The 27777-nt window shown below is 60.2% G+C and overlaps 3 protein-coding genes across 4 annotated transcripts; 2 read left to right on the top strand and 1 right to left on the bottom strand.

Annotated features, from left to right (window-relative positions):
* Positions 1 to 682: 682 nt before the first annotated feature.
* On the top strand, positions 683 to 11100 carry TBC1D20 (TBC1 domain family member 20). Of its 2 annotated transcripts, none has more exons than XM_074553713.1 (8): positions 683 to 845; positions 3085 to 3270; positions 4395 to 4478; positions 5865 to 6051; positions 6771 to 6872; positions 7733 to 7874; positions 8437 to 8624; positions 8758 to 11100. In XM_074553713.1, the coding sequence occupies exons 1-8, from the start codon at positions 803 to 805 to the stop codon at positions 9029 to 9031; spliced, it is 1206 nt and encodes a 401-aa protein (XP_074409814.1). In that variant the 5' UTR covers positions 683 to 802; the 3' UTR covers positions 9032 to 11100. The 2 variants fall into 2 exon arrangements, with proteins under 2 accessions (XP_074409814.1, XP_014125509.2); XM_014270034.3 differs by lacking the exon at positions 683 to 845 and adding an exon at positions 2265 to 2334.
* Positions 11101 to 12571: 1471 nt separating this feature from the next.
* On the bottom strand, positions 12572 to 17535 carry SOX12 (SRY-box transcription factor 12). The gene has a single exon (XM_074553728.1). The coding sequence runs from the start codon at positions 16748 to 16750 to the stop codon at positions 15851 to 15853; it is 900 nt and encodes a 299-aa protein (XP_074409829.1). The 5' UTR covers positions 16751 to 17535; the 3' UTR covers positions 12572 to 15850.
* Positions 17536 to 21798: 4263 nt separating this feature from the next.
* Positions 21799 to 27777, top strand: REM1 (RRAD and GEM like GTPase 1). The gene is made up of 4 exons (XM_074553712.1): positions 21799 to 22939; positions 23083 to 23165; positions 24138 to 24342; positions 24523 to 27777. Exons 1-4 carry the CDS (start codon positions 22282 to 22284, stop codon positions 24798 to 24800), a joined length of 1224 nt encoding a protein of 407 aa, XP_074409813.1. The 5' UTR covers positions 21799 to 22281; the 3' UTR covers positions 24801 to 27777.

Here is a 27777-nt window from a genome sequence, read left to right as displayed (position 1 = left end):
GGGAGATGAGGTTTTTCACATACACCAGGATAGCTTTCTCCTCCATGCCTTCATCCAGTGGAAATCCATTGTACTTAATCTTTTATATCCTAAAGTGATGTGAAAGTTGGACTGTGTTGACTGTTACCTCAATGTGCTGTACCGTAAAAGCACCCAGTATGACAAAATACAGCTTGTTTGCACTGGTTCTGAGCTATGCAGGACATTTCACCCAGTTCTTTCGTTATTCCAAGCAAGGGAGGTTTGCATAAGGGTAAGAATGGAAGAGGAAGCTGGGAGCGGTGGATGGCCCCAGTGCCTGCCAGCCCCTGCACGGACCCTGTGCATGGAAGGAGCTTTGTGGCCTGGACAAGCCCTCACAGGAGTGCCCTGAAAGCACTGAAGGGGGAGTTCGGAGGGTTTTCGGGGTTTTTTGCGCGGTGGCAGCAGCCCCTGTGTGCAGCACCATTGTGGGTGCGTTACCCGCCCCCGGCAGCGCTGGGAATGGCCCGTCGGGGCCCATCGGGGAGGGTTCGGGGTTGGTTTTTGTGGGTTTTAAGCAGCCCCTGAGGCACGCTCGGGGCGAACGCAGCCAGACCGCGCGCCCCCTTTCGCGCATGCGCGGCTGCCTCCGCCCGTGTGACTCGCCTGGCGGCGCCGCGCCTGCGCACTGCGGCGCCGTGACGTACCGCCCGCGCGCCGGCGGGCGGGGGGCGGGGGGAGCGGGCGGGGGCGGGACGGGACCGGACGGCGCGGGGAGCGCGGAGCCCCGGCCCGGTCCGGTCCGGTGTCCGGCCCGGAATGCGCCGCAGCGCCCGGGAACATGGGCCGGCAGAGCCCGCCGCGCAACGGCGTCGGCGGCCACGGTACGGGCTGGGCCGGGCCCGGCGGGCGGGGGGCGGTGGTTCCGCTGAGGGGGCGGGGGCTGGAGCGCCCCCTGCGGGCGCGGCGGCGCCCCCTGGCGGCGGGGCGGGGCCGGCGCTGCGCTCGGAGGCGCCCCGCGGGAGCGGCCAGAGGCGCTGGGGGTCCCGGGGGTCCCGGCACCGAGCGAAGGGCCCGGCCCACCCCGCGGCTGTGCGGCCGCACGGGCTCGGGCGGGCAGGAACCAGCCGGGCCCGGTTGATACCCCAGGGCGGTCCCCGGCAGTGACCGGGGGCTCTGCGGCAGCGCCGGGCTGGCCAGAGCTGGCGAGGCCGTGTGTCGGTGCCCGGTGCCTGCAGCGGTGCAGAACCGCCGACGGACTCATCTGGGTTTTAGACCGCCCTCACCTTGCGTTTGTGTCTCTTCTTCCTAGGGTGAACCTGCGAGTTAAGTCTTGTGGTTGCATAAAACATTTTTTACAATGCACTGATTTTGGTAATACTCGCAGCTATTGTCCCCTGTGTGTTTGAAAAGTGTAAATATTGCGGTCTTTATTAGTAAGTTTGAGAGGAGGAGGAGCCCGCAAGATTTGCTTCTTCCTTGCCACTAGTCCTTAAGTTCTTTGTGTGTGAACAGTTCTTTCTCCCGTAGGCTTTGTCTCCTCCTTCCCGAGGCATCGGTATGTGACAGCCCAGTGTGTGCGTGTGGCAGGGGATCAGGAACAGCTGGGGGTAGGGAACTGGCTGGGCATAGGGAACCGGCTGAGCAGAGCTGCCTTCTGTTGTGCAAATAACTCTGCTTGCACAAGAGACCGGAAAGGAAAGAAAAGAAACTGTAGTCACTGTGTGAGCGATAGCAGATTTAATGTTACCAGGATCTTGGAATTCGGAGGGAGGTGGAGCTCTGTCCTAGGCTGTTACAGCTTGTTTTGATCCAAGAAGTGTTTTAAAAGGGTCTTTGAGAAGGAACAGCATCCACTGCTCGACCTACTTAGCGTCCGTGTGTGTGAACAGCCTGCCGACCTGCCGGCTGCCTTCAGACCTCGCTGAGAGCGGCACTTCCAGCCAGGAGCTCGCAGGATCAGGGCCGGGGCAGTGGCTGAGGTGCCACGTGGGCAGAGGAACGAGCTCCCCTATCTGCCGGGAGGGCAGGGCCTTGGGAAACAGCTGTTTCTCCATCGGAATCCTTTGAATTCCTCCCACCCCAAATCCTATTTGGACACGTCCCTTGTAGAACGAATCCTGTTTGGATCCTAAGAGTTGTTGCATGTATGGGAAAAGCCTTTAGGGAAAGGCAGCGTTTGTGGCCTCATCCTGCACTCCAGTCCCACAGCTGCTCAGCAAAGCCTCCTTACTGGGAACTCCTCCAGTGTGGGATATCGAGTGGCTCTCGGCTGCTTCTCTCTTTCCTCACATGAGGCAGCGGTGACAAATTCCACCATGTGGTGTGAAGTAGTGTCCCTTCTCCGCTCCCTGGGAAGCTCTCTGGTGTCCTGTAAGTGTGTCTAACCCGAGCACTGTATGCTTTTTGTGTTACCCCTTCCCTCCCTGCCCTGAGTTCCTGTGCTCCTCAAAACAGTGGGAATTATTCCCTACTGGCTGAGCTGTGTGTGTACTGATGGCTGGCAGGTATGTGTTTGTTGTAGGACAAGTCAATGTGCTTTTGATTCTTTAACTCTGGTATAATTATGTCCTTTCTTGTGTCTGTTGCTGTCAGTGGAAATACTCAGGCTTCTTCCTAGGACGGCTGCACCTGGGAGTCGGTAGGAACACAGTTTTGGGAATGCTTTTTCTGAACACTTTCCTAAGTGCTGATCTTAGGAAACACTTGACATCTGAGCTGGCAGTTGCATCAGAGAGCAAAGAGTTTCAGGACGGGTTTGCAGGGCTGTCTTGATCCTGTGTGGAGCCGTGAGCCGTTGGGAAGGACAGGAGCCAAGGGCTCTGTCTGGGCACTGGTGGTGGCTCCAGTGTCAGGAGGAGCAGCATTTGCCCTCCACAGTGGGACCCCCAGAACAGGGAAGCGGTGAGAGTGCCCTTTGAGGTGCTCCCAATTGCTGAGCCTGCAGAAATGGGGACACTCAGCTGGAGGGGTCTCCCCCAGAGTCCTCCCTGTCCTGACAGTGCGGTGACTGTCCTGTGTCATCTCCCATGTGTGTGTGTGACATCACTGTGAGTGCCTATTGCTAGCCCCCACTGTGTGCTGCCACTGCCTGTCAGCTCATGTCTCCGTGACCTTTTGCAGACTTTGATGCTAAGAAGAAAAGAAAAGTGGCAGAGATTTACCAGGCTCTGAACAGCGACCCCATCAACGTGGCAAAGCTGAGGCGGATGGCGATCAGCGAGGGCGGGCTGCTCACCGACGAGATCCGGCGCAAAGTGTGGCCAAAGCTGCTCAGTGTTAACACAGATGACCTGCCCCCTCTTCCAGGTATGGAACAGCCTGGGCTCACCTGCTTGGGAGGAACAGCTCAGTGAACTTTGTCCCTAGAGGAGGGACGTGCTTTCTGACCTGTCTTTTCCCTGTGTGTGTTGTATTTCCCACTAAGCTCGTGTACAAAGGGGACTCACTGCAGCACCAATACTGGGTTGTATGTAAACAATACATGACTTCTAAAAACAACATTTGTTGTTTTCTTTAGTGATAGTCATGGAATCAGTTCATTGTGGATGCAGTCAGTGTGGCCCTGAGTATTAGCTGACATATGTAAGTTCACATGCAGCAGAAAGAATCAGACTTGATTTGTTTTGCTCCCATGAAGAGGTGGCTGTGCTGAGCCCTGGTGTGGCCAAAATTCTCCTAATATGTCTCTCCTAGGCAGCAGTTTGTTGTGTGAAGCACATGTGGTTTTTTGGTCAGAACAGGCACAGGGGCAACAACCTTCCTGGTGAAGTACCCACATGGTTGTTAAACCTTAGCAGTGCAGGAGCTCTAGGTCCTGTAGCTTTAGAGTCACCCAGGACAGATTTTGTTGTTCTTGATTCTGTGGTTGTTTGGAAATGTGCATCCCCCCACCTCAGTCCAGAGCCGGGTGGCATTAGGGTGATGTGAGTTGACCAGAGCTGCTGGAAGACAAGATTTAACTTTGCGTGATCACATAGAAGGAATTTGCTGGCTCACTGAACTTTTCTATTTTAACTGCCTTAGCTAACCCTGGGTGAGATTTTCCTCTGAAGTGTTTCTATTTTATAAATGATTCTTTATGGTCTCCACAGCACTCCTCCAGTGCTGCTGCTGAGTACACTTTGAATTGCACAGGAAAACTGTGGAGCAGAGATGTTTCTAGGAGTACTGGGAGTGCTGCTGTCAGTTTAAGCATTTTAACATGTGTTGTCTAAAGAAATAATTGTCTCATTTGCTGTTAGTGCCAGAGTGTGGCAATGAAAGTGCAGAGACAGGACTGAGGTGTCATGAAAAAGGGGATATACGATGGAGTAGGGGGTGTGTGCAACTTCATGTCCACATTGAGCAGGGATCTTCCCAGCTCCCTCACCTCACTCTTTCCCCAGGACCATTGCAGTGCTTCATGTTAATCCTGTTCCTCTTTTCCTCAGCCAGGAAGGAGCTGCGAGAGGACAACAAGGATTACCAGCAGGTGCTGCTGGATGTGCGGCGGTCCCTGCGCCGCTTCCCGCCAGGTGAGGGGGGTTCTGCTCTTCCCTCTCTGCCGTGGGGCTCTCCTGGCCCACACCTCCCTGGGACACTGCAGAAGGTGACATTCCATTATTACTCCAAGGGCCTGACCTCTAGAAAACGTTTTGCATGTGAGCTCCCAGTGAAGCCCTTCTGCAGCCATCAGTTTCCTTCAGCTGTCTCTGCACAGATGGTTTTTGATGTGGCTTTTCCAACGTTCCACTTCCCCTACTCCACTGTGCCCCTCTGCCAGGAGGCTGCTATTGGCAGACAGTTGCAGCAGAGAGAGGATGGATCCTGCATGGATCTTGTGCACCATGACCTGTTGAGATTAGGACAGATGGAAAGCTTGAGAAATGTGCCATGTGCTTCAGTTTATTTTAGTCCATGGTCTTGCTCAGGGGCAGGGAAGGCGGGTTTGTCTGTGCTTAGAACAACCGCTGGTATAAAGCAGTCTCAAAATCAGGTTCTTGCACCAAATTTAACAGAACTTAAAACATTTAGAAGCAAAATGGTTTTGCAGTTGTTTAGTTCTGATGGGAGGCTGGTGCCTTGTGTTATTTATAAAATGCTAAATCCAGCAGCTCTCTGTGCAGAGCAGTCGTTATTTCTGGCCAGAATCTGCCTCCCCCTTCTGCCACTTTTATTTTGTATAAACACTTGATTCACTCTGATTCTTGCAGGCATGGATGCTGTGTGCAGGCCTGATTCCTGGAGGCTCTGCTCCTACGGATTTTTTTGCCCTTGAATGGCAGCCTCCTGCCTATTTTTAGCCACATTAGAGAAGCAGAGGAAAAGGAGAACTTTGTCATTGCAGGATCTCTGCTGGGACTCTCTGCTTGGCCTTTGGGTGTTTTATCTGTTGACAAGGGCTGCCAGAAACTGGCTGCAGCTGTGCAAGGCAGGAACAATGTTTTCCCTGTGACATCCTGTCCCTGAACACGTGCTGTTAGCAGGGGACTGATAGAAAGTTGTGCTGGTGGAGGCCTCTCAGTCTGATGCAGTTGGCATAGTTTCTGTAAAAATGGGTCCTGTTGAATTTTTTTCCAGAACTCCTGGGAAATTAAAAATTGCTAAAACATCCTCATCTGTGCTGGATGTGTAGAACAATTCTCTGTTCACAGCAGCACTGTGCAAACATCTGTGAACCCTGCTCCTGTCCTCCACAGTGGCTTCCTTGCAGATAAGGAAGATCTAAAGATTAAACCTCAGCAACTGGCCAGATTCCCCTGGTCCTGCAGAGGTTTGGGAGACAATTAGGGCTTTGGATAGTTTTTTCTGCCAGTTTTACCACCCTCCCCTTATGCAGCACACACAGGTGCTCTCCTTGCACCCCACAGCAGGCACTGGTGGGTGCCACAGCTGTGCCACCTCTGCTGTTCCTCCCACAGGGATGCCAGATGACCAGAGGGAAGGATTGCAGGAGGAGCTCATCGATATCATCCTGCACGTCCTGCAGCGCAACCCCCAGCTGCACTACTACCAGGGCTACCATGACATCGTGGTCACCTTCCTGCTGGTGGTGGGGGACAGGCTGGCCACAGCACTGGTGGAGAAGCTCTCAACACATCATCTCAGGTACTCAGTGGGAGGAGAGGAGCCAACTTTGTGTCCTCAGGCTGTGGGGACATCTGTGCAGGCAGAGGAAGGGGAGCTGGGAAGGCAGAGCCTTGGGTTAAAGCAGCTGCCTGTGCTGCCTGTGCCCAGAGGGTGCCTGAGAGCAGCCTGACCACACAACAGCACGTGGCTTTGCAGGGAGCTGTGCCCTGGGGAAGGGATAATTGAAGGCTGTCAGTTAATTTGTAGCCAACACACATGCATTATCCATGGTTGTGTGGCTGTCAGGGCCTCTCCAGTCCTGTGGGCTGGCTCAGCTCCTGCCTCCCACTTGTTCTTGGTCTGTACCACCAGTGTCCTGTGCCCCACACAAAGAGTCTTTCGTGTTTGTGCACTGAAATAAGAGCAAGGTTCCAGCTTGTGTGGTTTGGAGGGATTATCTCTCCTCTCCCAGGCAGGAGTCAGATTTTGGGTACTGGAAAGGCTTTACAGTTCTTGTGTGCACTGCAGCAAAATAAGAAGTGTCAGCTGACAGCAGTGTGATGGTCTGGGTTCTGTGTGCAGGTCAGCCCTGTGTGTCCCAGACAAGCTGGAAGGAGGCTGCTCCAAAGGGACAGAATTCCTTGGGGCTGGGGCCACCCTGCCAGCAAGGCTGTTTATTGCATGTGCTTCACCTCTGCTGCCTCCCTAGAGGGGCAGCTCGCTGATGTTGACAAAGCTTCTTTTAAATCTTTCCTCAGGGATTTTATGGACTCAACAATGGATAATACCAAGCACATCTTAAATTACCTGATGCCCATCATAGACCAGGTGAACCCTGAGGTGCATGACTTCATGCAGAGGTATGCAAATGTTCCCTTGGAGCCTCCTGGCTCTCCTGGTTACTGCTCACAGGGCCATTTTCACCCACACATCCCCAGCACCACAGTGGCTTCCTCAGGGAGTCAACAACTGATGTTGGCACCCCAAAGGCATGTGGCACTCATTTCTGAGCAGGCTCAAACCTGTGATGCCTGTCTGGAGGAGTGTTACATGGTGCCATCTTCAGCCCATTTGTCTGCAGTCTGTGTTGGTGGGGCTGGGGATTTGGGGACAATGTTGTACAAATGCTACAACTGCTTCACTGCTTCCACTTGTGTGGCTGGTGGGACCTTGCTAGTTCTGGGGATAATTCCCAGGTTTTGCATTAGGGACACACAAGTGTGGGCAGATCAAACCAGAAGCAGGAAGGTGAATGGGAAGAGTCAGTTCAGAGCCGTTTTTTGGGCAGGTGTTTGGTTTTTTTCACAGCCAGAATGTCCTTGGGTACCAACTCTGATTGCAAACTCCCAGAATTAGTAAGCCCTCAGGGTAGGAAGGAACCCACACATCAGTCTGTGCTGCAGGACTTTGGTTGCCCTCAGGCCAGCAAGCCAGACAGTGCCATGATACATGACACATTCAGGGTCTCCTGAAAGCAGCATTTGGCTTCTGCTGTGGCCCCCACTGGATGTGACACAAGTAGTGGCAGCACTTTGCCACATGGGTGGCACAGGGGATAAACAATTTTTTCTGTCAGAGGTGCAGTTCCTGCTCCTGGAGGGGTTCAGTGCTCCACTGACAGCCAGTTCTATTTCCCCAGGCATGGCTGTGCAGCACAGGGCTGGCTTGGGAGCATTTCATCCCTGTTTCCAGGCTGACCTCATGCTCTTTCTGTGTGTAGTGCGGAGGTGGGAACCATCTTTGCTCTCAGCTGGCTGATCACCTGGTTTGGCCACGTTTTGTCTGACTTCAGGCACGTTGTGCGATTATATGACTTCTTCCTGGCCTGCCACCCACTGATGCCCATTTACTTTGCAGCTGTGGTAGGTATTGATGGAATGGTCAGGGATTAAATGAGCTGTTCTGAGGTGATAGGAGTTTGGGGCTGCAGAGGGAGGCTGGCAAACCCAGTGCTGGTGCACTGATGTCCTTGGTGATGGTGAAGGGCAAGTGGGATCCAGGGAAACTCAGGGCAGCCTGAGGGTGTCCAAATATGCAGGCTGTTACAGTTCAGTGCTGTGGAGGCAGCAGGACACAGTGTTTTTGTTTCCTCTCATGCCTCCATCCTGCCCATCCTCCTATAGCAGAGGGCAAGTCATGAAGTGAAACCCTGCTGAGCTTCTGCCCCCATCTCCAACCTGCCAATAGCAGGCTCTGCTCAGCAGACAGACCTAAGTGCCCTGAAAGAGGCTTCCATGGCCTCAGAGTCTCAGAAGGGGTTTGGCATTTCTGTTCCCAATGAATGCTTCACTGCAGTGTGTCCTCTTGAAGAAGATCTTTCAGGTGGAAGTGTTTTTTTTTTTCTTCTGGCTCTGAAACAAGTGCCAACATCTGCCAAGGAGTTGTCCCCACTTCCTTGTCTGTCCTCCTCTCACTCCTCTGCAGATCGTGCTGCACCGGGAGCAGGAAGTTCTGGACTGTGAGTGTGACATGGCCTCTGTGCACCACCTCCTGTCCCAGATCCCACAGGACCTTCCCTATGAGTCCCTGATCAGCAAAGCCGGGGACCTTTTTGTCCAGTTCCCACCATCCGAGCTCGCCAAGGAGGCAGCTCAGGCAGCTCAGGCGGAACGGTGAGTGCTGGGCAGCCCGCGTGCTCCCTGCATCCCCCTGCCAGGCCTGGCCTCCCTGTGGGGATCTTCCTGACCAGAGGCTGCTCCCAGGGGTGAGCAGGGGACACTCCTTGACCTGTTCCTTCTCTTGCAGAACTGCGGCTTCCACTTTTAAGGACTTTGAGTTGGCGTCAGTGCAGCAGAGACCAGACACTGTGTTGAGGCAACGCTTCAGAGAGCGGCTCCGAGGGGAGGAGCGGCTCCGGGGGGAGGAGAGGACAAAATCCTTCTTGACAAAGCCCCGGACCAACCGCTTTGTCAAGCTGGCAGTGATGGGGCTGACGGTGGCCCTGGGAGCAGCTGCCCTGGCCATGGTGAAGAGTGCACTGGAGTGGGCACCCAAGTTTCAGCTGCAGATTTTCCCCTGAAGCCGGAGGAAGGGCCTTTGCTGTCACTGCATCTACCCCCAGCAGGAAGGGCTGATGTGTGATGAAGGACGTGCCCAGAAACGACCTGTCTGAAGATTTTTTTTTATTCTTACTGCGTCCAGTAACGCTTTTGGCCTTTATGACAGAGGCTGAGGGAACCAGCCCAGCAGGATGGTTCCCCACACCATGCTCACCTTGTTCCCCTCTCCCTGTGCAAGGGTGAGCAGACAGGCACTCCTACTGTCTCCTGAGGAACCAGAGGTATGGACAAATTTGGCTGTTCAGGCTGTGCTCAGGTGACTGTACAGAGGGAGAGCTGTGTGTGGGCTGTGCCCAAATGATCCTCCACTGGGGAGAACTAGTGGGAGTGAGAGCAGATCTTTGCCTGGAGGAGTGTCCACCAGGGTTTGTTCTGGGTGCTTGCGTGTGTGAGGGTAGAGGGCACTGCACTCCTGAGGAACAGGGCAGCCCTTTGGCTCTTCATTGCTCCAGTGTGCCCCACGATCTGCCTTCAGCTTTGCCGGTGCTCCAGCTCTCCCCTGTCCTCTGGGCACCCTCTGAGCAGAGCCAGACCTTTCCCACACCCTGGCCAGCACAATGCTCTCAGCTTCTCTTCAGTGTGTAACACTCCCTGGCTCTTTTTGCTTCCACATTTTTGCAGCCTGATCTGTTTGTAGGGGCCAGGAGCAGACCTTAGCTCCCCCCAGCTTCAGGCACTGCCACTGCTGTGCTGGCAGTACTGTGACCATGTCTGGGGTCAGTGAAGTGAGCACGAGTGTGGTCACCCTGCCAAGGGTGTGCACTGTCATGTGCCAGGTTATGCTACCACAAGCCTTAGTGGCACTGTAAACACCCTTTGCAGACTTCTTTAATAGCTCTGGAAGTGGACATTACCATGCCCACAGGGAGAGAGGCTTTCTCCACCTTGTGAAACACTTTACACAGGATAGAAGTTGTTGCACTAGGAAATGTGACAAAAACCTCCCCCACCAGCTGATCAGGCTTCAGCATGACCTCTGGAAATAACATGAGGGGTTTCCCAGAAAGGGCACCCTGACCCCTGCATAGCTCCCATCTCCCCACCGGTTCCATTGGCAGTCCCAGCACTCCCTGCCCTTCAAGCTAAGCAGCAAATCCTTCTAGACAGCTGAGTGTCCCACTGAGACAGAGCCAATAGACACTCTATGCCTCTACCTCTCCCCCAAGCTGCTAAATCTCCCTCAAGTGTCCTTACCTGTCTCTCATGGCTCCCTCCCGCTGCCCCATCATTGCTCTGTTGTGCCCAAAGCCATCTGTGCCATGCCCAGGGGCTGCACACCTGAGAAGGAGGTGTTGGTGGAAGGGATTTTGGGATAGAGAAGAGAACTCATGCCCTGCAAAGCTCAGCACCCCCCACTCCCACCCATCTTGGTCCATAACCGCCCTGGGTGTGTTTGGTTTGCCCCACGGGCCCTTGCTTATGGAAGGGATGTGCCTTTCTGGCCTGAGGGCAGGTGGGCAGTTCTCATTTCTAACTTGTGTTCCCATGAAGCTCTGAGCAGGAGTTCCCTTTGCCTCTGCAGGTGAAATGTGCAGTGAGTGAAACTGCCCTTGTCCAGGCAGGCAGCAAGACCTGTTCCCTCCTCTCCTCAGTGGTGCCAGTGGCCTTGGAGGGACCTGGGGCTGCTCAGGGGCTCCTCCTCCTTCAGTGTGGCTGAAGGCAGAGCCCATTCCTGGCCCCTTGGCACCCCCAGAGCAGCAGAACAGGACTGGGGGCTGCGCCACTTAGCACTTTAGAAACCATCGGTGCAGGAGAGTGCAGTGACCTGGGAATGCTGCTGGAGGGCCCAGGACTGCTCTGTACACTACACTGAAGGAGGGGATGGCTGGAGCCCCCCAGAGAAGCCCCTGCAGCCCCTTCATTCCCTGGCCATGATGCACTTTAGTTCTTGTGTTGTTCCCAGTGGGGGGAGAAAGGCCTGGGAGGAGACCAGGGTGCTTCAGTTACTCTGTACAAAGACTTATACACCCCCTGTAAATGGAGATTTCTACAAGCCCTAAAACTGTAAAATAAACAGTTACTAAACACACTTCCTGCCCTCCACAGACCAGGGCTGCCAGATCTGCTGCACCCTGGGGCCCAGAACTGGCACCTTCCCTGTGGTGGCCAGGCCAGCTCACATCCAGCAGCCCCGTGGGAAGAGGAGCAGGAGCAGAGCCAAAGGGTGTGTGCGTGCCCCGGTCACTGCTCTCCATCCATCTGCCTCCCTCTGGGCCAGTGCCAGGCCTTGTGTGTGCTCTGGCTCTCCGGGGTGTCCCCCCCATCAGCAGCGTGGGGCTGGAAATAGCCTGACCTGCCAGGCTGCCCTGTACCCCAGGCTGGGTGCCCGGCTGCAGGAGGAGATCCCGGGCACGGTGCCCAACTCCGAGGGCACGCTCTGCTGAGCTGGGGTGGTGCAGCCGCCTTGGCCAGGCTGGAAGTGGTTTTGTCTGGATGGCTCAAGGCTGGCAGCCCTGCTGGCTGATTTTAATTGCCTGTGGCTTCTCCAGGAGCCATTTTCTCAACAGTGCTTGAATCCCTTTGGGAGGAACACCCTTTGGAAGAATGGTGGCAGGAGGTATGTGGCACCTTTGGGGTAGCCAAGAGGCCACTGCCTCATGTGACTCAGAACCAGGCCGCTGGCAATGTGTGCATGTGCCTGTGTGGGCCGTGTTGGACATTAGACAAGAGCCCCGTGTGGCCCTGACCTTACCAGAGTGATGGGGGCAGTGGTGATGGCCAGTGAGCTCTGACTGTGGCTGTCCCATGGTCCTCCCTGCTCCCAGCAGTGCCCTGCACAGAGAGGAATCCCATTGCTGGGGCTGCAGTGACACCACATTGGAACGTTGCTGCCCCTGTGGTACCGCCCAGCCCCGGGTGGTGCTGGGGGCAGCCTGCAGACTTGGGGGGTCACCGTGGCATGGGCAGCCCCTGCACTTCTCCCTCCCTCGGGGACAGCCCGGTCCCCGGCAGCGCCAGGGCAGCGGGAGGGGCTGGCGGTACCCGGGGATGCTCCGGGCTCCTCTTGTTGCCGTGGCAACAGCTGCGGTGAGACTGGGGGCGGGGGTCTGCGTGTGATGCAAGTGGCGCGTGACCCCGTGGCCCCCCCGGGCCCTCCTGTCGGTCTGGATTAGCACCCCCGGTTCCCTCCCTCTCCAGTTCCCCCTCCCCGATTACCCTCGGTCCCCTCCCCGGCTGAACGGAGCCGGGGGCGGCGCCGGGATTGCCCACACACACTCGGGTGGGGCGAGGGGCTGCATGTGCACAGCACATACGTGCACATACGTGCACATACGTGCACATGCTCACACTGCTCCCAGGGACGCCCAGCCCACTCCGACGGATCAGGGTGAACCTCCCGGCTGCAGGAGAGCCCGTAGGAACCGGGCTCAGGGAGGGAACTGATATGCCTGGAAGCTGGATGCTGGCCATCGGGAATCCCACATCCCCCTGGAGACCTCACATAGCCCAAATTCCCCTGGGAAGAGTGAGGCAGCACAGAAGGAGCCAGAGCCGTGGAGAGCAGACCAACACACTTTATTCCATAATCACAACAGTCAGGATCATTGTTAGCCGAGGTTCTGCAGAGCAAGGGCCAGCCATGTCACACACCCCCAAGACGGACCCTGATGGGGTCGTCACTGCCCCTCGGCTAAAATCCTGTTTCTCCAAGATAACAGACACAGGGACCCTTCACTAACACAACACTACAAAGGTGACCCCGAGCGCTGGCGCCCGTCTGCAGGCTGCGCCGGGGCCCCGCCAGCTCCGGGTACCCCCGGCCCACTCGGCCGCCGCCAGGGCAGCTGCTTCCTGAGAGAGGTTTGGTTTATTTTTATTATTTATTATTACTATCATTATTATTATTATTATTATTCGCTTTGTCTGGAGTGATGACGGGATGCCGCACGCGCACGCACACACGCTCGCACACGCACGCCAGCCAGCACCGGGCAGCGGGGGCGCAGCGGGAGGGGCCGCACGCTGGGGGGGTCTCTAAGCACTACAACCACACGGCACAGAAAATCCACCACTGTCCACGACGGTTCTCCCTGACAAACACACCCGGCGAGACTCGAGGAGGGGGACAGGGGTGAGGACGGGGACAAAGCGGATGATGTTGTGCTTGCGGCCAGGGCAGGAGACCCCGGCACTGGCTCCGGTTCTGGCAGCGACCCAGAACCTGCTCCTGAGGAAATATTTCGCCTGACAGTCTGTGGAGGGATCACCCTGGCTTCAGGGTGATGCACAGCACGTAGGGGACCACTGGGACCCGTGTCCCCTCTAGGAACGGAAGCTGAGCCCTGAGCTGCAGGGTCAGCAAAGCACACGTGTGATGCGAGACCCTCAGTGTGGCCTCAGGCCTTGCTGGTACCTGGGGGCTTTGGCTTCCCCATGGACAGGGATGGAGGGCAGGTGACTGTCAGCCTCAGCGCCCTCCCTGAGAAGCCCTGGCCACAGCACGGGGTGGCTGTGCACCCCAAGAAGGCACCGAGGTGCTGGGTGAGATCCGTGTGTGTTAGAGAGCTCTGGGGCCGCCGGACCCCATGGAACCCCAAACCCGGCTCACACAAGGGAGGCGGCTTCAGATGCTCCTGGAGCGGGGCTGCCCAGGGGGTGGGAAGGCAAAGTCCCCCCGAGGCGGCGGTGAGGCGGGAGCAGGCTGCCAGAATCACGGCTGTCCCGGCGCTTTTTTGGCTTTTCCACCTTTGGGGGCGGGACTGGATCCGGTGGGGGACGGCCGGGGAGGGAGGGGACGCAGAGAAGAGGACGCGCTCTATCCAGGGAACACGTGTCTGATGCGTGATGCCCGCCTGGCTCCGCAGGCTGGCACCCGCACGGGGGTACCGAAACACCGTGGCTAATGCCAACACACACGCACAGCTACCGCTACACACCGACACATCTACACTGCTGATGGCTGACCATCGCGGGGGGCCTCGAGGGGTCCCCGGGGACTGGGCTGGGGGCATCAAACATCCCTGCAAAGGGCCCAGGGACACACCTCTCCCTGCGCTGCAGTGCCCATCCCCACGGCTGAGCCAGGGCCAGCAGCAGCTCCAGCAGCAGGGCCAGGCACCTACTCCGAGGCACCCTCGGGGGATGCCAGGACAAGGGAGGGAGGGATGTCCTTCCCCTGGTCACGGCTCGGCCCAGCCTGCCAGCAAGGGGCAGGCACGGGGTAGCCTGTGACTGGGGGAACCGGCAGCCCCAAAACAGGGGGGCAGAGCCCCAGGCAGCGGGTGCTCTGCTGCTGCCAGCACCCCACTGGCAGGGAAGGATCCGAGGGGCCCCCACAAATCCAGAGTCCCTGGGGAATCGGGGTCGTGGGGGACTGCAGGGGCTGCTTCAGGCAGCAGTTGCTGCCGAGCCCAGTCCAGCTCTTGCAGACGCTGCCAGCCCAAACCACGACCGCGTCCCCGGGGATGTGTGGGGTCCCCACCCAGCACAGCTGTACCAGAGCGCAGCCCCTGCCCCCCAAGCACAGCCTGCGGCAGCTGCCGAGCCAGCACTGCAGCCACGTGCTCCCGGCAGTGGGAGGAGGCGGCTGGCGCAGGAAGGAGCCATTAGGAAAAGCAAAGAAAATCCCAGCTGGAGGAGCCGCTGCAGCAGCATCTTCCCTGCCAGCATCTCCCTGCTCTTGGCGTGGCTGGCAGCGAGCGGAGCCCAGCGCGGTGCTGTGTGGAGGAGCCCTGTGCCAGAGCATCACCCACACGCCCACCAGCACCGGCTGCAGCTGCTCTTGGACCAGTTTGGGTGGTTGCTTAAGGCAGATTTCCCACAGCTGCCCTTCGCTGCCACCCTGCCCCTCCACGCTGCTCCCTGCCATCCCGGCAGCACCAGGTGCCACGGCTGGGCACGGTGACACCCGGCTGGGCACGGTGACACCCGGCTCTGCCGGCCAAGGTCAGCCAGCCCACAGCAGCAGGTCCTGCACGGGCACAGGCTCCAAGGTTAAAATGAGGGCTGGCTGCTTAGTGAAGGGCTGGTCCCCACACAATTTTGGGGTGACTCCGGACAGGGGTTCCCCTCGGTGGCACAGCTTTCCCTGCACAACTGCCTGGCGAGAGAAACAACACAGCCTCCCGCGCCCACGTGCTCGTCACGTGTGTGCAACTTCACTCTTCCCAAAGCGAGTGGCGCGGAGCACACGCCACCGGGAACGAGTCACGGCTGTGGGACACTGCACCCCCAACCAGGGACCCCTCACAAAACAGGGAGCTGGGAAGGGACAGTTTGGCATGGCTCGGCATCCCTCCCCAAGGGCTGCAAAGAGGCAGAGGAGAAAATTGAAGCCATGCGTTCAATGCAGTCAAAAAGCAAACGGAATCAGCCATTCTCCGAGGGATGGGGAAGGTGGGGCGGGCACCGAGAGCTGGGGTGGCGTGGATGCTCCTGCTTCCTGGAGAGCGGGAGGGCACACGGTGCTGGCACAGACGGGAGCGGCCGGGAGCAGCCATGGCTGTCAGCGCCGGGGCCGTGGGGGAAAGCGGCCGGGTGTGACAATGAAAACCCGATGAGATGCATTTCACGGGCAAGTAACCGCAGCGGGCGGCCATGCGTCCTGCGGGCACGAGGCGAGAGCCGGACAGACAGACGGATGGAGAATGGGTGTGTGCCAGGGGGTGGGGGGAGCAGGGGCTCTGCCTTCCAGCAGCTTCAAGGCAAAATACCTGATTCCTGCATGTAAACAGCTGGTTTCGGTTTGTTTGTTTTTTGTTTTTTTTCCTGGGTTGTTTTTTGATATGACCTGATTGTGGGTGAAAATAAAAATGAGTGTTACCTGCAGAGCGTGGGACTCAGTAGGTAAAGACCAAGTCTGAGATGCTGGACATGAGCCAGTCCCCTGCTATCATCTCCGTCACCTCGGGCGTGCAATAGTCCGGGAACTCGAAGTGCGAGGAGCCTCCCCGCGGGTAGAGGTCGTGGTCCTTGTCGAAGACGGACCAGTCCAGGGCACCACAGGTGGCACTGGCAGGCGCCCGCCCGGGCATGATCCCCAGCAGCTCCTCCTCCAGCTCCTCGTCAGAGGAGCTGAAGGAAGAGGGAGGGGACCCAGCCGACATGGGAGAGGGGGACCCGCTCTCTGGGGACCGCCCTGGCTCCGGGCAGGGTGTGGTAGGGCTCAGGGGTGCAGGGGGCTCCTGGGGGCTCTGCTCCCCGTCGGGTGCCGGGTGCCAGGCGGCCGTGCCAGGCACCACAGGGCTGTCCTCAGCGGGCACCTCTGCTGCGGGCTCCTGCGGGGTGTCGGGGCCGGCGGGCAGCTTGGCGGGCTGCCTGCGGCTGCCAGAGACACGGCCCAACACTGAGGGCTTGATCTTCACTGGGAGCCGCGGGCGGGCTGCTCCGGTGCCCACCTTGCCCTTTTTCCGAGGCCGGTACTTGTAGTCGGGGTAGTCAGCCATGTGCTTGAGGCGCAGGCGCTCGGCCTCCCTGACAAAGGGGATCTTCTCGGAGTCGTGGAGGAGCTGCCAGCGCCGGCCCAGGCGCTTGGAGATCTCGGCGTTGTGCATGTCGGGCCACTGGTCCATGATCTTGCGGCGCTCGTGCTGGGACCACACCATGAAGGCGTTCATGGGCCGCTTGATGTGCCCGCTCGGCGTCTTGCACCAGGCGGGCTCGGTGTCACGGGCGGGCAGCGGGGCGCAGGGCTCCCGCCGAGCCTCCGCGCCCCGGCTCCGCGGGCCGCGCTGCACCATCCCGGAGCCGGGTATCCCGCCGCCGCCTCCGCCTCTTCCTCCTCCCCTCCCGCCGTCGCCTCCCTGCCCGCCGCCGCCGCCTCCCCGCCCGCCGCTACGCGCCGCGCCGCGCCGCCCCCATTGTGCGGAGCGGGCGGCGGCGGGGCGGGGCGCAGGCGGCCGCGACGGGGCCCGGGGGCGCACGGCGGGGCCGGCTCCGCCGGGGCGGCGGCCGCGGAGATGCTCCGGAAGGGCCCCGAGATGGCCCGGTGGTCTCCGGCTCGGAGATGCTCTGCAGCGGTTCTGTCCCGGAATGTTCTGCGCCGGTCCGAGGATGCTCCGGAATGCTCTGTAGTACCTCGAGGATGCTCGGTACCGGTCTGAGGATGCTCTGTAGCACCTCGAGGATGCTCGGTACCGGTCTAAGAATGCTCCGGGATGCTATGTACCGTCTCGGGGATGCTGCACGCCAACCCGGGGATGTTCGGCGCCGGCTCGAGGATGTTCCGGGATGCTCTGTAGCGGCTCGGGGATGCTGCACGCCGTGAGGGCTCCGCCCCGGGGTTGCTCCTCTCCTCGCCGCCCCGGTGATTCCTCTCCGGTTAAGTCGGCAGATGCTTCGGTCGGGAATGGCGTAGGGGTGGTTGCGGCGGGTCCAGGTGCGGGTCGGGGGTGCGCGGGGGCGGTGCGGGCAGCCCGGGAGCCGCACGCCCCCCGGTGCCGCTCTTATAGACACGGGCGCCCCGCCCCCGCCGCCCCCGGTAAACACCGCCGCGCCGGGTCTGTCAATGGACGACCCCGCCCCCCGCCGCCCATTGGCTGCAGGGCGGGGGGGCAGATCCCGCTCAGCCAATGGGCGCCCTCCGAGAGGGGTTGCTGGAGAGAATGGCAGCGCGGCACGCCCCGGTACCCCCGGTACCGCCCGGCTACCCGGCACGCCCCAGTACCCCGGTACTCCCCGGTACCCCCCCGCTAGACACGGCACGCCGCGCTACCCCCTGGTAACCGGGCACATTGATCCCCGATACCGCCCCCACGGCAACCCGACACCCCCCAGTACCCCGACCCGAGCAGCGCAGAACCCCCGGTGACACCCGGTACCTTCAGACAAGCATCCCGGTACCCCGGTACAGCTCTGTGCCCTCAGGCACGCACCTGAGGATGCTCCAGCTCCTGCCAGTAACCCGCCGCTCCCCCGGTTTAGGCACCCCGATGTCCCCGGTGACCCTGACATCCACACCCTCGGGAGCACCCACACCCCTCGCGGTTCTCCGGGAGCCTGTGCATGGGTGTGACCGGTCGGAACAGCCAGTAAGACCCCGGAATATGCGCTTGAACTCTGCCCTGCAGGCCCTCCGGGCTCCCGGGACACCCACTGCTCCCGGTCACCCGGGCAGAGCCCCGGCCCGGAACAGTCCCCGGGCCGCTCACTAGGGCTGGCACCGCTCGGCGCCACGCGCTGTGGCAACACCGACGCCTTCGTGAACACGTCCCCGCCACCCATTCCAGCGGGGTCTCCCCGTGAGTCGGCCCCCGGCGGGGACGGGGGCGCCGGGCGGGGAACGCGCAGCCCACGAGGCGGACACGCGGCTACCCGGCGCCGTGGGTGGGGCCACGCCCCTCCCGGTCAGGCCCCGCCCCCTCCGCTGGGCGGCACCAATGGGGCAGCGGCGGCGGGGCTGTTGCCCCGGAGACCGCGGGCTGCCCGCCGGGGGCCGCGCCCATTGGCTGTCGCTGCCGCGCGCGGGCCCGCTGGGGGCCGCGCCCATTGGCTGCGCCGCCGCCGCCAGTTGCTGTGGTGACAGGGGACGGCGCGGGGCCGCGCCCGACCCGCCCGGGCACCGCCGCTCACCGGGCACCGCCGCTCGCCGGGCACCGCGGGCTCTCCCCGTCCTGCACTCTGAGCGGGAACTGTGGCCTGTCCCGACCCTGCCGGCTGCCCCGGCATTGCGGCCAGCCGGGACACCGGGGCCTGCCCTCCCGCCGGCCCGGAGCCGCGCTGCGCGGGGAACACCGCACAGTTCTCCACCGCGGCTTTGCCTGCGGGCGGCGCCTCCCCGAGCCGTTCCCGCTCGGTACAGCCGGAGGTCATGCCCGGCACGGGTCACCCACATGGCCCTGGCAGGGAGAACCTGCTCGGCCGCTCCCAAACACCTCCGGTCTTAGCTGCCATCGCGCCGGCACAACCGGCTGGGTGCGCATTATCCCGGAACTCCCCTGCCGTCAAGCAACTCTGTCCATCCCCGTTGGTCCCGTGCACCGGGCCCGCCTCTACCCGGGCTCCCCGCGACAGCCGTTCCTCTGCTCCCTCCCGGCCCCGGCCTCTCCTCAAGCAGCCCAGGGCCAGTCCCGCCGGGCTGCTCGGGCTGCCACAGCTGCTTCCATCCCGGACACGCAGATGGAAGCACCGGCGGATCCCGGCCCGGTGATCCCGGCCCGGTGCGGTGGCGGGGCGGAGCCGGCAGGGGGCGTCCCTTCCGCCCGTTGCCGGGATCCCGGGCCCCGCCCGGCCCCGAGCCCGGCCGCTGTCGCCGCGGGGACCGGCTCGGATCACGGGGATCACGGGGCATCCCCAGAGGCCTCAGCGAAGAGGGGTTCCTGGAGGGCGATGGGTCCCGGAGGGCAGAGGGTGGGATGGTGAGGATCAATGGGATGTAGAGGTGTCCCGCGAGGCACAGAAGCTGCCAAATGGACAAAAGAGCGAGCCGGGAGGGATTTCCATAGACCAGCAGCGGTAATCACCCCTGCAACAGCCTACTAAATCCATTCTTCCATAGTGCCCCTGGCCCCAGCTGGCTGCTGGAACACCACTCAGCTTCGCAGAGCCACTCCTGTGTGGAATGGCACCAGGCACGGTGACAGATTCCTCCGTGCTGCCAGTGCAAGCAGCAGCGCCTGAGGGTAAGGTCAGGGTTGGTGCAAGGAGACATTTCCCATCTCTGAGGAATCAGCAGTGACTGTGTTTCTCCCTGAGCAGAGGGTGAAGGCAGTGGTGCAGACCTGCTGTCAGAACCAGCTGGACACAGTGAGGGCAGAACTCCAGGAAATAGAAAAAACAATGGAAAATAATCTGGGAAGCTGGTTGCACACATCCCTGTGAAATGAGTCTATACAGTCATGTTACCTTTGCTTTCCATCCTCGGCTAAAGACACTGTGTTGATCTTATAAATGTCAAACAATTCCATTTCTGAGAATGAATCCCATTTGCTCTGTGGGGAGGATCTTCCCACCAGCCTGTCAGGAGGGAGAGAGCCCTGTGACACACAGCAACCTGTGCTCGGGGGGGTCTGCTCATGGCATCATTCCTTCCTGCTGTATCCCAGGTCCACACAGGGCTTATTTTTCATTAAAATCTCACCCTGTTGGGCAGACACTCGCCCAGCAGAGCAGCAGTGGTGTGGGTGTCAAGGGAGGCTGCATGTCCTGCACCAGGGTCTGGGTTTTAGCTGCAAGACAGGTATGGCTGTAGCTATGGAGGCACAAGCTGAAGGAGGAGAAAAGCCTGGAACATGTCAGGAGGGAGGAGGCGAGTGGCTGCGTGATAGATTAGTGGAACTTCATTTTTTTCTGTTTAAAAAAAAAATGATAAAAAAGGGGAATTAATTAGCCTCGGCAGCTGGTGGGGCTGGGGTTACTGAGGGTGGATGGGAGAAGAGTTAAAAATAGCAGGAAGGCCCAAGTGGAAAGTTTCTGTAACATCACAAGTCAGGCATTTGGTGCTTACCCGCCCTGACAGGCGGGAGCCTGTGCCAGAGCCCTCTCCACCATCCTCAGCCCTTTCCCACTGACCTCCCGGCAACTTTTCACACGACATCACCAGCCCTTCGTTTTGCTAATTAACCCTTTGCTTCCAGACACTGGACTTGCATCCTGAAAGAGCAAGTCCAGCCACGAGTTGCTCATCCTGGGAACGTGAGGATGCAGAGGAGCACAGTGCTCCTGCTGGCCCTCCCTGGGTCCCTGCGTGTTGCTGGCAGCGTGTGGAGCCCAGAAGAGCTGTGACCCCCTTGTATCCATTCCCATCTGCTTTTCAGCTTTCCTTCCTTAAAAATCCTCCCATTTGCAGAGGCTCTGGGTGGATTTTGCTGGTAGGTCTGAGCCCTATGCTGGGACACTCTGGATGCACAGTTTGTCCTCAGCTGAGACGGAGATGGATGAGGCAGCTCTGAGCAAGCCCAGCTTGCTGCACTTGTCCCCGCTGCGAGAAAGCAGATGTACCTGGCTGCTCCAGCGGGCTTTCTCTGCTTCTGTTTGTCTTTCAGGATGGACAATAAGAGCAGCTGAATTCATTCCTTCTCCCTCTCGGAGGCCCAGGAGTTGTGTCTGGCTCTGCTGCTTCGGGAAGGCTGGCGAGGCTGAGCCTGCCATGCAGAGGGTGGTCTGAGGGGAGTGGAGCAGGGCTTGGGCTGGAACTGATTTTGGTGGTTGGCAGAGGGGTCAGTGACTGTGGCAGACCATGAGGTGTGAGAAAATACTGCTGGGTTTACTGGGGGTCAGGTTTGGCACTGGTTTACCCTAAACAGGAGCTGGGCACTACCCTTACCTGGTTTAAAAGGGTTTCCCTCCTCCCCTAACTGCTTGCATGATCCTGGATCCCAGAACAAGCATTTGGGCTGACCCCACTGACAGCCAGTGCAGGATCCTGGAGACATAGAGAGGGTGGCACAACTGACACAGGCTCAGCCACATTGTGCCCCCTGATGACAGGACTGCTATGCAGGGAACAGGACACCTCTGAGCACAGTCCATCTGAGCAGTCACCCTGCTCCTCTTTCTGCTCCTCCTCACACCCAAACAGCCAAAGCACATGGCTTATTCCCCTCTGTGCTTTCCTCTCCTACCTCTCCTCTCTCTCAGGTATGTGCTGGGTACTGAGGTGGTCCTCAGCACTCCCACCAAGGAGGAACACTCATCTGATGCCAGCCCAGAGCCTGGAGCAGCCAGGCTTGGGTGAGATGCCAAGCTGACTTCATTGCCTTCAGCCCTTCTTCCTCCCCCCATCCTGCTCAGCACCTTGGGCATTTGCAGATGTGGTTTTATGGCACAATAAAGGTGTTACTGTCACTCCTGCCCTCCCCATCGCTGTGCTCTGATCATGAGGGATGTCCTGGGACCAGCCCTGGTGCCATGAGGCTCTGCCAGCATATCCCATTGTGGGTGGGCTGGTGATCCACTGTAGGGTCAGAACAGTGCCCACGCTGGGACACTTTGGGACAGTGCTGCCAGTGTCTGGGATCTACAGACAGGTTCAAATAAAAACAGCTCCTGCTATTGCCTGTGCCAGGAGACCCCCAGCCTTGTATTCCATCACTGCATCTTGGAGACAGAGCTGCACAGCCGGGGCTTCTAGGTCCTGAAAAAGCACATCTTGAGCAGGGCAGGGCAGGACCGGACCGGGCCCAGCTCTCTCCTTTCTTGGCAGAACTGAGCCTGGGGTGGTGAGACCAGGGCCGGGAACTGGGCCGATGCAGCTCCACACAGGCCCGGAGCGTGGTGCAGCCCCCGCCCGCGGAGGCGCATCCCGCAGCATCCCGATGTAACCTTTCTCCCCATGACCGAGGCACGGCTCCCGGGGGAATTCGCCGTTCCCCGGCACCGCAAGCCCCGAGAGGACCGAAGGGACCGGGCCAGGGCGGCTGGGCCGGACCGAGGCCAGCGCGGGCGGGGATGTGCCCGGCGGGGGAGGGATCGGAGCGGCGAGGGGCTCCACCTCCCGGGGCTTAAAGCCCGGGGCGGACGGCGGGGCGGGTGTCCCGGGGAAGTTGTGCCCGTGTTGCCATCGGCTCGGAGCGGCTCCAGGAGCGGCAGCGGCGCGCTCGGGGCTGCCGGGTGCGGGTGCCCTTCGGGGCGACACCCCCTCCCCTGCCCGCCCTTCGGCCCCCTGCCCTCGGTGCTGGTGATGACCCTGAACACGCAGCCCGGGAGCAGGAGCCCGCTGCGGCGGAGGGCCAGCACCCCGCTCCCGCGGCCGGGCGGCTCCGGGGCCGCTTCTCGGAGCGAGCCCTTCCACCCTCAGCTCGGCCACACCGCCTCCGAGCCGGGCGGCAGGGCCCCCCGCGGCAGCGGCTGCCCCGGCTCCGCGGGCTCCCCCCGCCTCAGGGAGCCCCGGTACCGGGTGGTGCTGCTGGGGGACCCCGGCGTGGGGAAGACCAGCCTGGTCAACCTCTTCGCCGGCGTCCAGGAGAGGGACCCGCTGGACCAGCACGGAGGTGGGTGTCTGCTGGGGGGATCTGCTGCAGGGTCACCTACGGGGCATCCCGTGGTGGGACAAAGCCACGTGCGAGGCGGAGGAGCACGGGACCCGGCTGGGAAGGGCGGCACTGACCGAGCTCTCCCTCCCGGTGTCCCGCAGGGGTCGCGTACGAGCGCAGGCTGACCGTGGATGGCGAGGAGACCACGCTGCTGGTGCTGGACACCTGGGAGTCAGAGCAGCGGGTACGGCGGGGCTGGGTGTTGGAGAGAGCTGGGATGTGCCCGGGGGACATTGCATGGGCACAAGTGCTGTCTTGGGGCCTCTGAGTGCTTTGAGGGGCAACCTGGGCCCTCCCTGTCCATTTCTGGGGCTCACCACCTTGGAGCACAGGGTACACACTGGGCAAGACAGGCTGGGGTCACATCTCTGCACAGCTCTGTGCCCATCCTCCCGGGGCATGGGAGGCTGGCCCCCATATTCTCACTGGTGTGGGCTCCTATATGATAACCAACTTCAAAATGCATGGAAATATTTGGGAATGGGGCTGAAGGATCCAACTGGGTAAATCCACAAGTCAGTGTTGCCAGCCAGAACACTTTAACGGAGAGAACAGTGCCTGGCATAGGGCATTCCTCATGCCCAGAACATGAGGTATCTCCTGGGCAGAAATACCAGTGCTGCTGTCACTGCCTCCCTCCTTCCCTTTCTGCCAGGCCCCTGCATTCCTGTACGTGCCACCAGGCAGTGAGGACAGGGTCAATGCACAAGCTGTGCACAGGGGTGCAGCACCCACATGGACTGAGTTGTGTTTGGCACTTACCTGCAATGCCCAGAGGTGCCCCAGAACTGTGACACCCCAACAAAGGCCCCTTTTTTTCCACCATGGCTTATTCCCACGCTGCCCAGCAGTGCCAGGGTGCAGTACCCACCACACTGTCCCAGGGCATTCCCAGGGGATTCAGCCTCACCTCCTCCCACCAGGCTGAACCCACAGCACCAGTTTGGTGTTGATAGAGGGGAAAACTCCCAAACACTCCCCTCAAAATCAAGAGCTTTTAATCTGCATTTAATTAATAGGGTAACACACTTGTTCACCACAGAGTAGGGGCTGTGGGGCACTCTGACAGGTCCCATCAGTGCCAGGGTGCTCTGCTGTCCCCTGGAAGTGGTCATGGCCACAGATTGGTGACATCTCATTCCCCATGTGGTGGCAGGATGAGGAGAGCCAGCGCCGCAGCCACTGCCTGCAGATAGGGAACGCCTACATCATTGTTTACTCTGTCACTGACCGGGACAGCTTCGAGAGCGCCTCGGAGCTGCGCATCCACCTGCGCCGGGCGCGCCAGGCCGAGGACATCCCCATCATCCTGGTGGGCAACAAAACCGACCTGGTGCGCTGCCGGGAGGTGTCCGAGGAAGGTGAGTAAGGGGTGAAGGCTCTGGTGGAGACCCCTGAGGGGGCTCCATGCCCAGCTGCTTCCCCTGCATCTGTCTCCTTGTCCCTGGACGTGCAGCTGCTGCCGTGCATGTGGCAGTGCCCGTCCCACAGCACCTGAGATGCCAGCAGGGCTGTGCCCTCTCCCTGCCCTTCCCTTGCAGAGGGCCAGGCCTGTGCTGCTGTCTTTGACTGCAAGTTCATCGAGACGTCAGCGGTTCTGCAGCACAACGTGGACGAGCTCTTCGAGGGTGTGGTGCGGCAGATCCGCCTGCGCCAAGGGGGCAAAAAGTCCCACCTGCACCCCCCGCCCGGCCAGAAGCACAAGGAGAGCCTCGCCAGCAGAGCCCGGCACTTCCTCGACAGGCTGGTGACCAGGAACAGCAGCAAAGTGGCCCTCAAAGTCCGCTCCAAGTCCTGCCATGACCTGTCCGTGCTCTGAGAGCCGCGCTCCTGTCCCTCCCCGCGTGCCGGCTGGGACTCTGCTCTCTGCCAGCAGCGTGGCCAGTGGCCAGTGCAGAGCTCAGACTGGCCTGCAGTGATGCTGAGCACGTGGAGCTGTTTCCACTGGTGCTGAGGGATGTGAAGGTGCTCTGGATCCAGCCATTCCCACCAGGAGAGGGGATTAAGTGGGATCAGGTCCGTGGAGTGGAGGATGGGATGGGTACCTGCACTTGGAGTGGTGAGGTTTTGGATCACAGCTGCTCCTGCAGAGCTGGAGGTGAGGGCTGGCTGTGCCCCAGAGCAGGGCTGGAGGCTACCAGGAGTGTGGCAGGTCCCACTCACAGTGCTGTCCTGCACAGGGCAGCTGGGACTGGCAGGGGCACCGTGGCATTGTCCACCTTGGACAGCCTGGAGCCTGGCTGGGAAGAGGGGGCAGGGGAGCACCAGCGGCATCACCTGGCACCCTGACCCTGCTGTGCCAGGGCTCTGTGCCATGTCTCACTGGCACCAGTGTGTTTCTGTGCTCTCTCTGTACTGGTGTGATGGGGAAACCCTTGATCTGCAGAATAAACCACATCAGGGAGGTGCTGTTCTCTGCTGGGTCCCTGCCCTGGGGAGCCACGTCCCAGAGCCACATGGTCAGATTGAAGCTCTGTTCCTCACCTATGCCAGAGCTGAGGATCTGCTTCCTGCTCTGGCCAGCCCTTGGGTGGCTCCTCCATTAGCTGGAGTATCTTGGGGCAGGGAGACCCTCTGTCCAGGCCTTCCTTTGGCCACCCTTGGTGGAGGTCCCAGTTCCTCACCCACTGGTCCAGCATCCTCCCCTGTGAAGCCCCCTGCATTTCCCAGCTCTGGAAAAGCCTGTGGGAAGGGCTGAGCTGTGCTGAGCTGCAGGTTTAAAGCCCTGGGCACCGTGGGAGCCGCAGTCTGGGCAGGGATCTGAGTGCTTGGTGGCTCCAGGAAGGGGCAGGGGGCAGGATGGCACAGCAGGAAGGGACGTGCTTGGCTGCAGCCAGCGGGGAATGACGCCGGGCACGCAGGGAGGCAATGCTGGAGCTGTGTGGGCTTTGCCTGTTGTTTTTAGGCTGTGCTGCCATCCAGCAGCTGGGATACCATGGGCAAACCTGCTCAGCATCCCGGGCCTGATGCCAGGGAGGATCAGCTGTGTCTCCTACTCGGGTCGGGAATTTCCACTCGCTCTGTGGGCAGACCGTGGGGAACCACTGGCAGTGCCTGGCACAGATGGGACACTGGAATGTGCCCTGTCCCTATGGGAAACTAATCTCTCCAGAGGTGCAAATCCCAAGTTTTGCCCTCAGAAATGGGGACGTGGGTTCTCAGATTTTTTTTTTTTTTTTTTTTTTTTTGCCATGCTGCTTAGCCCATGGCATTGCTGCTGCTCTGCTCCTGCTGCTCTGCCTTGGAGCTCCCGGTTCCAGGCTCTGCTGGAGGCGATGCCGAGGTTCACACAGCGTCGGGGCTGGGGGCTGCACCCCGGGGACGGGGGTCCTGGCTGCTGTGCTTCTTCCCGCAGCTGCAGCCGGTGTTTCCCTGTGGCAGGAGGCGGGGGAGCGGGGCCACGGCATGGAAAGTTGGCAGCCGGCGGAGAGGGGAGTGGAAAGAATGAGCTCAAACCCAGAAAAATGCGGCCGTGCTGGAGGATGGGAGGAGTGGGAGGAGAGGCCAAGGGGGGCCACGGTGAGCGCTGGGAAAGGAGAGAGGCTGGGAGGAGGTGCTGGCAGGGGGCCCGGGGCTGCCTGTGCTGGGCCCGCTCTGGGGAAGGTGGTGCCAGTCTCGGCGGTACCAGCTGCTCCAGCGAGCGCTCCGGGGCTGTCCCAGTGCCATCAGCCTCTGGGTGGCCCCTGTGTGCTGTCTACCCCTGGGTGGCCATCGCTCCCAATGCCGTCCATCCCTGGGTGCCCACCAGCCCCAGCACAGTCTCCTGCCATCCCAAGGGCTCCCTGGTGGCCACAGTGGGACAGCAGCCCCTGACCCGCCCATCTCGCTCTGCACAGCCACACTACGCTTTGTGAGGATTCCCAAGCCAAGCTGGGATCCAGAAAGGGGCAGAAAGCTGTGCAGTGCCAGGCTGGGATGCAGGGGGGTGTGTGGGCACACTGCCTTGCGCTGCCCATCGTGCCTGCTCTGGGAACAGCAGCTGCAGGGAGAGGGCAGCATCCCGGGCAGGAGGCCAGGCCCGCAGAGAGGGGTCCCAGGAGGCTTTTCCCATCTGAAACACGGAACTATGAATCACCCCGCTCCTGAAATAGATCTCTTTTAGTTAAAATATAAAATTTAAAAGACATTTTCAGAAAATAATTTAAAGGCTTGTGTTTTAATCCCTGCTGTGCTCCTGTCTCCTGCCCATGGCTCAGATCTAAACGGGGGGCTGCACCACTTCACTGTGCTCAAATCTTCACCAGTTTTTGCCCCTCAGCAGACTTTCATCCTGGCGAGGAGGAGGAGGAGAAGGCTTGGTGGCACAGCCAAGCTGCCAGTGCCTCGGAGTATTTGTGAGGAAAACACACAAAATTTCGGCCAATTTTCCAGCAGAGCCTGGTCCCAGTCCAGCGCGTGGGGAGAACTTGCTACCATTTATAGGGAATTTTACAGAAGGGCTGTTTGCTCACGGGTGGGCTGGGAGCAGTCAGGGGGAGCCTCAAGAACAGGGGTGCCGGTCCTTGGGAAAGGGTGAAGGGCAGGAAAACCCCGGGCGGCGCAGGACCCGCTCGGGGCGATGGCACCGGGAGCTGCCGCCTCCCCGCCGGTGCTCCGGGGGGCTGCGGCAAACCGGGAGCTTTTCCCTCCTCGGGCGTTGGTTCCCTGCCCGTGACCCAGCGAGGGCCGCGCCCAGCCGGGGCGGCAGCGCGGGGCTCTGCCCCTCTCCGGGCACCGGGGCTCTGCCCTTCTCCGGGCACCAGGGCACCGGGGCGGGGCCGGCTTCAGCGCCGCTACGCGTGACGCACATCCGCTCG

This window comes from Zonotrichia albicollis, chromosome 17 (genome assembly GCF_047830755.1).
Source record: "Zonotrichia albicollis isolate bZonAlb1 chromosome 17, bZonAlb1.hap1, whole genome shotgun sequence".
NCBI classification, from domain to species: Eukaryota; Metazoa; Chordata; class Aves; order Passeriformes; family Passerellidae; genus Zonotrichia; species Zonotrichia albicollis.
The sequence above is the reverse complement of the archived record's forward strand: the minus strand, read 5'-3'. Positions and strand labels throughout refer to the sequence as shown.

What these genes read in the sequence shown, in the direction of transcription:
- TBC1D20 (XM_014270034.3), top strand. Translation starts at nt 2,280, where the DNA reads ATGTGGTGTGAAGTAGTGTCCCTTCTCCGCTCCCTGGGAAGCTCTCTG. An exon ending in TGACCTGCCCCCTCTTCCAG is followed by an intron (nt 3,271 to 4,394) that starts GTATGGAACAGC and finishes TCTTTTCCTCAG; the next exon opens with CCAGGAAGGAGCTGCGAGAG. An exon ending in GTGCATGACTTCATGCAGAG is followed by an intron (nt 6,873 to 7,732) that starts GTATGCAAATGT and finishes TTCTGTGTGTAG; the next exon opens with TGCGGAGGTGGGAACCATCT.
- SOX12 (XM_074553728.1), bottom strand. Translation starts at nt 16,750, where the DNA reads ATGGTGCAGCGCGGCCCGCGGAGCCGGGGCGCGGAGGCTCGGCGGGAG.
- REM1 (XM_074553712.1), top strand. Translation starts at nt 22,282, where the DNA reads ATGACCGAGGCACGGCTCCCGGGGGAATTCGCCGTTCCCCGGCACCGC. An exon ending in CCCGCTGGACCAGCACGGAG is followed by an intron (nt 22,940 to 23,082) that starts GTGGGTGTCTGC and finishes GGTGTCCCGCAG; the next exon opens with GGGTCGCGTACGAGCGCAGG. An exon ending in CCTGGGAGTCAGAGCAGCGG is followed by an intron (nt 23,166 to 24,137) that starts GTACGGCGGGGC and finishes ATGTGGTGGCAG; the next exon opens with GATGAGGAGAGCCAGCGCCG.